This window comes from Galeopterus variegatus, unplaced genomic scaffold, assembly GCF_000696425.1.
Source record: "Galeopterus variegatus unplaced genomic scaffold, G_variegatus-3.0.2 Scaffold7438, whole genome shotgun sequence".
NCBI classification, from domain to species: domain Eukaryota; kingdom Metazoa; phylum Chordata; class Mammalia; order Dermoptera; family Cynocephalidae; genus Galeopterus; species Galeopterus variegatus.
The window spans coordinates 12,001-22,961 of NW_007733549.1; the positions used below are offsets into that span (position 1 = coordinate 12,001).

The window sequence follows — 10,961 nt, forward strand, 5'->3', positions numbered from 1 at the left end:
ATACATCTCGTAACCAGCATTTTAATGGTCTCATATTTCTTTAATTTCTTTCTCAGTGTTTCCGTTTCCATTTGTAGAAAATTTCTAATTGTCCTCTTATTTATAATTCTCCATTTGAGCTCAAAGGCACCTCAAGCTGAGGCCTCAAATTGATCTCCAAACCTAATCCATTAGGTGCCCCACTCAAGTAATGACAGTTATGGTCACCCAGTTCATTCATATTAAAGGACTGGGCATCTTTCTTGACGTCTCCTTCTGCCTCACTTCCCATAACTCATTTGTGATAGTATTCATTTCACATTTCATCCACAGTCATAAGGCATTCTGCTAAGTGCTAGGATTTAACTTTCCTGGGCTTGTGAGGTTACAGACTTATTCCAATGATGCAGCCATTACCATATTTTGAGAACTCCCCCCCCCCAAATACTTTTGGTGCCCTTAATCACAAGTTACTCTTTTATCACTCACCTTATTCAGACATTTTTCTCTAAATGATTTTAAATTATGGTCTAAAATATCAAATTAAAGATGAGGATTACTACCTTGGAGAACGTATGACAGATTCTGAAAATGACTTCAGAAGAGTTTTAACTTCCTAAGGTGGTTTGAAAGGAACAATCCTTGTTTAGGTATTTAAGTTCTGGTATATTTAAAATATTGTTTTCTTTAGTCATACCTAATATAACATACATAAATTACAAATTTTCAAAAATACAGTATTCCAAGATACACTATTGAATACACTTGGAATACTATGGTACTCCAAGATACAAGGAAAACTATTCTGAAGGTAATTTAAAGTTTCTTGGTATGATTCAGAAAGTACTCTGAAATTTTAATGTTTGACTCATTTTTCAGTATTATTTTACTTTTCTCAATTACAGACATAAAATAGTTTGAGACTGGACTGAGTACACACTAAACCTATTTCATATCCTCAAAGCTTTTTCTGAAATTCCAGTTACCTGCCTGCATATTTCCTTTCTTATCTCTTTCTCTCATTAAATGATGCACAATACTCAGTTTGTGGTTTTTCATTGCTTGGATTTCATAATAAATAGGGATTTACCATAGATTCTCCTAAATTAAAGTCAAAAAGTGACTTGAAAAATCATTTCTCGGTGTGGATAAAACCATTTCAAATTGCATACATTAATACAAGTTTTTAGTTCTTGAAAGCTATGTATTACAACTTACTGTAAGTCAAAGTGCAAAAGCTGAATCTAGTGAAAACTTTATTTTTATTGACTTATTTTCAACAATGATTACGTGAACTTAAAAAAAAGTTTTTATTAACTAATGGTTACTGAAAAGCCAAACCTTTCCAGCCCACTTCATATTCTCTGTCAACCATTTCAGGGCAGAACAATGTTCCAGATTATAAACTTGTTCCTTATTAACATTGATGGTCATGTGCTTAATGAAAAGCTTTGGATCCGATATATGAGCAGCCATAATTAACCTTTCTACTGCAGCTTGATAATCATCCTTGCTCCGAGATTTGTTTTCTTCACACCTACAAAAGGAATACCTCACAAAGTCAGAAACTCTGAAAAGCAGCTGTATGGGTTATTCAAAAAATAGTCACTCATATTTATTGGTACTAAGCTATGACAGTCTTTTCACCATATTCTTCTAAAAGTGGTGCTGTGGTTTGAATGTCCCCCTAAGCTCATGTTGGAACTAACCTTCAATATGGGGGTGGAAGGCGGTGCCTTTAAGAGGTGACTGGATCTTGAGAACTGTGCCCTCATGAATGGATCGATCCATTCATAGGGTAATTGGGTTGATGGTTTAATGGGTTGTCATGGGTGTGGTTCTGATGGCTTTATAAGGAGAGTGAGAAAGTTTGCTCTCTTGCTCAGCCTATTCTTGTCATGTGACACCCTGTATTGCTGGTAGAGTCACCACCAAGAAGAAGGGTCTTACCAGACTTGGACTTCCCAGCCCCAAACCACGAGAAATAAATTTTGTTTCTTTATAAATTACCCAGTTTCAGTTATTCTGTTATAAGCAACAGAAATGGACTAATACAAGTGACTTTCAAACATTTTTGATCATGACCCACAATAAGAAAGGCATTTTATATTATGACCCGCTATACACCTTCATTCATAAAAAATGAAATAGACATTTCACGAAACAATACTTACTCTGAGACGATGCACTCTATTTTCCATTGTCTTTCATTTTTTTTCATAATGCTGGTTGCAACACCCTAAATTGATTCTACCACACAAATAGGCTGCAACCCATGTTTGAAAAACACTGATCTAGAACACAGCTAATTACCTATCCGTATATTCTCAAAGTTAATAACTGCATAATTGTTCATTACACTATATAAAAAAAGATTGAATGTAATCAAGTTTAAAATTAACATTCACATGTTAGCTTTTTTTTTTTTTTTTGGACCGGTAAGGGGATCGCAACCCTCGGCATGGTGTGGTCTGCACCACACTCAGCCAGTGAGTGCACTGGCCATCCCTATATAGGATCCAAACCTGCGGCCTTGGCGCTACCAGTGCCGCACTCTCCCAAGTGAGCCACATGTTAGTTTTAACTTGAAATTGGCTATTTTTAGTTATAAGCAAATTCTTAATATGTAGCTAACATTTAGTAATAGAAATTGTATAACTATATGCCTTTATTAAATTTCTGGTTATTTTCTTTAGTCCTGACTTAAAACACTTCACTAAGTGCTAGAATTTACTTTTCTAATAACTATTCTACCAGCTCTTTATCTGCCATCAATTGTGCCTCTGTTTACGTGCATAAAATTCATACCGAAGAGAAGTTCTTCCTCTGGGGTAGGGGGTGGGAAGTATTTAACACAGAGATGTGGTTGTTATATAAAGTATCACTTTTTCTTTATCTTCACTGCTTCCTGTTCTTGGTACCTGATATGGGTTGAATGTATCCCCCCAAATTTTATGTATTAGAAACTTAACCCCTACTATAACAGTGTTAAGGGTGGGAAGTCCTATTATGGTAATTGAAAGGTGGGGCCTTGAAGAGGTGATTAAATTCTGAGAACTATGCCCTTGTAAATGGATTGATCCATTCATGGAGTAATGGGTGTGGTTCTGATGGTTTTAAAAGGAAACCAAGTGAGTTTACTTTCTCCTGCTCCTGCTGTTCTCACCATGTGATACCTTGTGTTGCTGTAGAGCCACCACCAAAGTTCTCACCATATTTCCCTGGACCCTGGACTTCCCAGCCTCCGAAACTGTAACAGAATAAATTCTGTTTCTTCATAAATTACCCACTTTCAGGTATTCCGTTAAAAGTAACAGAAACAGACTAATACAGTACCTAAAGGGCCCAGCAGCAAGTTCTGAATTTGAATTTACCTGCATCAACACCCCAGTGTGATCCACAGAGTGATGGGAGTGAGGACTTGCCCTTGAAACAGGAGCCAGTGGTCACAAAGGGGCAAGACTGGCCATGTGTCTTCTAGTACATTCTAGCTTAGAAAGAGGTGCCCTGGAATCGTAGATTGGGCACATGATAACTATGTGCAGTTTTGGAAAGTCTAAAGATGAATACAATTCTCTCACATACAGGTTAATGTAACAAGGCAGGGCTCAATATGATAATACTAATAGAGAAAAAATACTAGTATTAGCTTGGACAAAACAAACATCTAGGTACATCACTAGTTAGGCCACTAGTTATGCACTAGTGGTCACAGACACCTCCCAAATTCAACAATAAATAAAGAGGCTGTATATGTGTGGGGAATGGAAATTATAGGATGATGGGGAGCCCAGAGGCATCATGCCACTATTGTGCACAGTGGTAAATAAAGAAGTCCTCAGAAAAAAATGGAGCTATATGAAAAAAGGCTAATTTTAGTGGGTTTTTTAAAAAGGTGGAACTAAAATAAATTATTTCCTAATTCCTCTCCCCTTAAGTGTGGGCTGGACTAAATGACTCACCTATAACATATAGGAGAGCAGAAATGACAGTGTACAACTTTGGATAGTATGTTGTTGGATGACAATTCTCCATGGGTATCTTGGATTTCTGGAATTTTTCCAGAAACCCTGACTACACCTTATTCCAAATTTCAAGGATGTTTATATATTGAACAACACTGAAAGACAAAAACAGTTTCTCCTTCTGAAGCAAAAGGCAGGCTTGCTTACAATCTTTAGAATATGGAAATAGTATCTCCTTGCAGAGGAAAGATTTGGGTTCCTTAAGCTCAGGACTTCTCACCTGTATTAGAACCCACTGCATATACAGGTATCCATGTGGGCTCATCTGTGAGACTTAGGAAGAAGAGGAAATGATGCAAATATACAGGTAACCAGGCTATCTGCTATACCACAAGTAATAAAATCCTCTGTCTCTAATACAGGAGAATCTTGTGTCTTATGCTAGCATCCATGAAACTGTGGCAGGCTAACTTGCAGCTTGCAAAAAAGGTAAAATTTCAGATCCTTCACAGTTCTTATTTGATATAGGTCACAAAAGGCATTGCAGCTCCCTCCTTGGTTTTTTTCTCCTGGGTCACTTACTCTGGGAGAAGTTAGCTATCGTGTTGTGAAGACACTCGAGCAACCTATGGAGGGTCCTATGTGGCAAAACGAGGATTCCACCTACCAGGCATTTGAGTGAACCATCAAGAAAAGGGATCCTCCAGCCCCAGTCAAGCTATCACATAGGTGACTGCAGCTCCTGACAACATCCTGACCCTATGTGAAAAACTGAGCAACATGAAAGACCCTGAGCTAGAACTATCCAGCTAAACTGCTCCAAAATTTCTGACTCACAGAAACTAAGATAATATTTGCTGTTTTAAGCCACTAGGTTTGGGAGTAATTTATTATACAGTAATAGATAATTGACTTGATATCCAATCTGAGGATCTGGCTTATAACATCAGTAAACTAAAGCAAACTTCTTGCCAAGAAGCTCTAAAACAACTGTCCCATGAGATCCTTATATTGCAAGTTTCTTGGATAAGGCCAACAAGAAAGTGAAGTAATATAAATTTAAATTCTGCGATTTTAAACAAAATTATTTGAAAGGATGTCACTCTGGTCCAACAGCTACATTGTAATATTTATGCATGTATAACAACATTTTAAAATATAGAAACTAGGCTGATGGCTTTATTTTCAACAGTGTTCTTGACTGAATGTATAAACTATCATATATTTCCCTTTTAGACCTATTCCCTAGATCCTTTGGGTTGATCAAAAAGAAAAAGACCTTTTAGGTACTGATATCTAAACACAAGAAAGGTCAATACCTAAAGAGGACCCACATTTGAACATCTAATAACATCTTTGAAACTGCTAAAGTGTTTACTGAATGCTACCAACTTATTTGATTTCAAGCATCAAACAAGTCTAAACCTTTCTCCATGTAAATATTACCAAAGTTTTTAATGGACCCACAGTATATACGTAAATTTATATAGATACAAATAAATAAATACACTCATGCGATGGGTCTTCACAAATTTCATGGAAAGATTCATATTATCTTTTAATTCCATTTCCTTGAGTTTTTTGAAGTATTCTTGTGCGCGCGCATGTGTTTGTAAATACATAAAACATTTACATCCTAGGGAAAGTGTGGGAAGCCACGATCTTTAACTGCATTCAGAATGCAGTTAAAGTTATATCAACTAACCTTTTCAAAACTATCTGCAGCATCTGTGTTGAAGTTCCAGGACTCTGAATGCTGCTAGCATTAGATACCAGGAAGATTTCAATAGCTAAAAGCATTTCAATCTCAGATAAATAAGAAGGAATCAGTAGAAGTTTTCGGTATAAATTTCCCTCCAATGGTGGGTAGCAACCCAGTGAAAGAGCACCTGAAAATCAAATAATAGGTCAAACTTTACTAAAACTCCAATAGGTAAAAACCTAGACTTCCAAAATTCTCACAGGTGATAATTACTTACATTACAGAATAGTTCTTCACATTAGAAGCAGATTTATTACACAAATTATGTTAGTGAGCTTATCCTAGTATATTTGACATTATTCTTTGTAAAATGCTTTTAAACATTAAATATGAAGTGAGAAATTAAAAAAAAAACTCTGAAAAATGACTTTTGAGTCTTATCATAGCAAATGCTCATTTATTTCAAGCCATAGTGAACATAACATAATTTCAGAATATCTAAAAAACTATAATAGCTACTTGAGTTTTGTTTAATGCGATTTGATCTAACAACAACTACATATATTTGTAATTATTTCCTGTCTTGAGTTATAAATCCAAAACGTAGAAAGAAAATAGAAATTATAAAGTGAAGATCTTACTTTCTATAAAATAGTTATTATAGTATTTTTAAGTGCACTTATTTATAGTGCCATTATAGGTTATGCAACATTTATAGTTCCTAATATATGTCTGGCATTGTGTTACGCACTAAATATAAAATACATTTCCATCCTGTAGGTGCTCAGTGTGTTGTAGCTATACTCATTCATGTTCTAAAAGCTTCACTTTTCAAGAGAAGAAATTTAACTTTTAAACTGTTTGTATGCTTATTAGAAGTGATATATAGAGAAATCCCCTTAAAAATTCCTAAGACATCCAAATTGTATACAGGCAATATTGTATTATTATATTTTACTGAAACCAATATAAATCTGTATGTAAGAAGTTCTGGTCAAGATGGTGGAATAAACGGTCCTCAGCGTCATTCCCTCCCACAAATCAACCAATTTACAACTATAAAAATGTAACATCAGCCAAGCTGGGGCCACTGGATCCCAGGGGAAAAGGAGGAGAGACCTATGGAGTACATGAAGGCAGGAGAAACCACAATGAGAAAAAGAGAAAACTCCTCTGAGCGTTTCGGGCTGCTGCTGCTTTAAGGCTCTAGCTGCTGAGGCGTGGAGCAGGAGCTGGCAGAAGCCACAGCTGTGCCCTTCAGATGGAGTTACTTGGAGGTGGCAGGGGAGAAGAGAGCCTTGGTGGCCCTCAGGACAGCAAGACCACTAATAGGGTTCCTGTGGACCCACGCAGGAGGAGCCAGAACAGCTGTAAAAGGGGAGCCACTCAGAGGCCGGTGAGTCATTGCAAGGGACCAGCACATGGCACATCCCATGAGAACTGTTTGGAGCATGGGCAGTGGGGGAGATGGGCCCACCCGGAGAACACCGGGGCACAACAAGGACAGCTGATCTGCCCCCAAGTCAGCACAGGACCACTCAGAGGGACTGATCGGGAATGCAGAATTGCATGGGGTGCAGTTCGATGAAAAAACTCAGGTCCAGATCAGAGTTTCTACACAACCCAGGTGCACCAGGTCTCTGGAGAGCTGGAAGTACCTATAAACCCTACCATTAAACCCTGAGCCGCACAAAAAGCCTTCCCTAGGGAAACAACAGCAAAGCAGCAATTTAGCTCAACCACACAGCTCAAGTACTGGTTCCCACAGAAAGTTCCTGTTTTAGAAGTAAGCAAAGGACAAAAAAATTAGTTCCAGTCAAGGCACACCACCAGCACCTTGGGGCCCACCAGGGGACATGAGGCATTGAGCCGGGGACTGGATCCCCCGCCCCCACAATCAGGCACATTGTGCCAGCACCTCAGGGTGCCACCTGGGGGCCTGGGGCATAGATTTGGGGACTGGATCCCCCTCCCACAACCAGGCACAACATGCCAGTGCCTTGGGGCCCAGCCAGGGACCTGAGCATGGATCTGGGGACCAGACACCCCCCTCCAACAACCAGGCACACTGTACCAGCGCCTCGGGGCCTGCCCAGGGACACAAGGCATGGAGAAGGGGACCGGACCCCCCTCCCCCACAACCAGACACACCACCAGTGCCTCAGGTCCCTGCCCAGGGGCCCAGGGCACAGAGCTGGGGACTGGACCCCCCACACACAACCAGGCACACCACCAGTGCCTCAGGGCCCACCCAGGAACCCGAGGTATGGCACTGGGAACCAGACACTCCCCACAACCAAGCACACTACTAGTGCCAAAGAGCATGCTAATAATATCTCCTCCATGTGGGTGGCCCACCACAGCCACCACAATAAATATGGCTGCCCCAAAAGTGGTTAAGACACCACAACCATCATGCAGATGGTCTGCCAGCCACTGGAGTGCACTGACACAAGGAGCATCAACAACAGAGATAAAGAAGAGGATGTCTCTCTCCACAAAGCCCATTTCATAGTGACAGAAGAAGCATCTGCTCTATGACAATATTGGGGGACCTGACCACACCTCTCAGCATTGAACAGATCATGTAGGCAACAAATCAACAGAGTAACCATTATTCTTTCAGAAGGAGAGAAGAAATCTAGGGTAATTGTGGGGGAGGCGGGAGGGAGAGGATGATGGGGAGAGATTGGACAAGGGGCATAACAAGGGCAATTTGTAACAATACATATGCTAGTAATATTGATTTGATCAACATATCTCAATGTTGAATCCCCAAAATATGTATAATCAATTTTGATTCAATAAAAACTAAACAAACAAACAAAAAACTGCACGTAAAATTTGTTCAAAATGTTTTGTTAAAATAAGTTTCTTCAAGAAATCTTTCTAATATGATGATAATGGCTATCTTTGAGGACATACTATGTGCCAGGTACCTGTGCTAATAAACACATAGGTTTTATCTCATTTTAGCCTGACAATTTATTACCTCTGAAATTAGGTATAATTACTCTCATGGCAGCAATAAGGGGCTCTGGGTAAGCAGTGAGGCTCTCTATGCCTGTATGGGGTACCAGCCTTCTGGCTCCATATTTTGGATTCCTAACCATTAGGTATCCCATGTCCCCAGGTCACTGACAGGAGCAACATTGTTAAGTCATTAACTTTACCAGATATTGGTAGGTATAATGTACATGGCATTACTTTTTTACTTTTCTGAGCAGAAGAGGAAAACAAAAAAATAAGTGAAGGAGAAATTTACTAATAATATTTTTTCCCCTACAGTCAAACATAAGAAGAAAAATAGTTGATTTTAGTGGGGAAAATTAATGGAAAGAGATATACTAATTACAACCCCCCTTCTGACTTTTCAGCTCTGAGAGAAAAGCAGTATTTTTAGGACTGGGGAGAACAAATCAGGAGCACCAGGAGGGCAACTTTTCTGTTTAAACTGAGAACAAAAGCAAAGCAAAGCCAAAAGAAAATGACAGACAACTCACAGAATGGGAAAAATATTTGCAATTTGTATATTTGAAAAGTGATTTGTATCCACAGTGTAAGTGTGTGTGTGTGTGTGTGTTTGGGGGGGTGTATACACACACTTACAATTCAATAACAATAAAGAATTCCAATTAAAAAATGAGAAAAAAAAAAGGCAAACGATTTAACAGACACTTCTCCAAAGTAGACAAAAATGGTTGATAAGCACATGAAAAGGTGCTCAACATCATTAGTCATTAGGAGTATGCAAATCAAAACTGCAATGAGATATCACTTAACACCCACTAGGGAGGCTAAAATAAAAACCACAGTAACAAGTGTTGGTGAATATGTAAAGAAACAGGAAAACTCATACATGGTCATGGAAATATAAGTATAAAATGGTGTAGCTTCTTTGGAAAACAGGTTGGCAGTTCTGCAAAATGTTAAATATAGATTTACCATATGAGCCAGCAATTCTTCTCTCAAGAGAAATAAAAGCATACATACACACAAAAACTTGCATGTGCATGTTCAAAGTAGCATTATTCATAACAGCCAAAAAAGTGGAAAAAATTCAAATATCCACGTACTGATGAATGGCTAAAGAAATTCCATACAATAGCTTATTAGTTAGCAATGAAGAGGAATGAAATATTGATACGTTACAATATTGATAAAACTTGAAAACATTGTACTAAGTGTAAGAAGCCAGTCTCAAAATACACATATTGAATGATTCCATTTATATGTTTTGTCTGAAATAGGCAAATTGGGGCCAGCCCGTGGCTCACTTGGGAAAGCGTGATGCTGATAACGCCAAGGCCACGGGTTCGGATCCCTATATAGGGATGGCCGGGTTAGCTCACTTGGGAGAGCGTGGTACTGACAACACCAAGTCAAGGGTTAAGATCCCCTTACCGGTCATCTTTAAAAAAATAATAATAATAATAAAGTAAAATAGGCAAACTGATAGAGATAGAGAGTAGATTAGTTGTTTGCCTGGGGCTAGGACTGGGCAGGAGACATCCAGGGAATGGGGAATGAATGCTGATGTGCACAGTGTTTCTTTTTCTGGAGATGGTAAAGATATTCTAAACTTAGATAGTGGTGATGGCTACACAACTCTGTGAATTTACAAAAAACCAATGTACCATATACTTTAAATGGGTGAATTTTATAGTATGTACAATTATCTCAATAAAGCTGTAAAAAAATATTTTAAACAAACAAGGCAAAACAAAGGCACCATAGTCTTAGCAGTGGCTTGATGAAAAATTAGCCTTAAACCCCAAATCAAGCACCACTATATGTGATTATAAGGCACCGAAAGGCTTTTCTTGCAAGCCTTAAGCTATGTCTGAAGATACAATAAATCCAAACGGAGTTCCAATGATATTTTAAATATCAACATTGTCAGGAAATGAGATATCTTGAAGACTAACCAGTGGCTATAAATTACTCATTTGGTTTTATAATTCAGGTACATTTTTAAAGAACAAAAAGACTCTTTACCCTATAACCTCACTTGCATAAGTCTCAGAAGTTACATTGCATATGAAATAAGGCATAGATGTGATCAGATAAAAGGAAGAGTGCTAATAAGAAAGGTACTGAATTATACATGGGCATTAATTGCTTTAACACGCCACTAAAAAAAAAAATCTTTAAAAGTAATTCTTACCAGGGTTGAAAGGATTTGGGAGAATGAGGAGTGACTACTAATGAATATTGCATGTCTTTTTGGAATAATGAAAATGTTTTGTTTTTTTTTTTCCCTTTTTGTCTTTTTTCGTGTCCAGCAACAGATCACAACCCTCAGTGTCGCGCCC

At 38.4% G+C, this 10,961-nt stretch overlaps 1 protein-coding gene across 1 annotated transcript in view; it reads right to left on the reverse strand.

Moving 5' to 3' along the window:
• Positions 1-1,244: 1,244 nt before the first annotated feature.
• TOPAZ1 (testis and ovary specific PAZ domain containing 1) overlaps positions 1,245-10,961 on the reverse strand; it is an 83,804-nt gene continuing 74,087 nt past the window's right edge. Inside the window, 2 exon segments of the mRNA XM_008591960.1 lie at positions 1,245-1,516; positions 5,650-5,833. Coding sequence (XP_008590182.1) covers positions 1,297-1,516; positions 5,650-5,833 — 404 coding nt within the window. The 3' untranslated portion in view covers positions 1,245-1,296.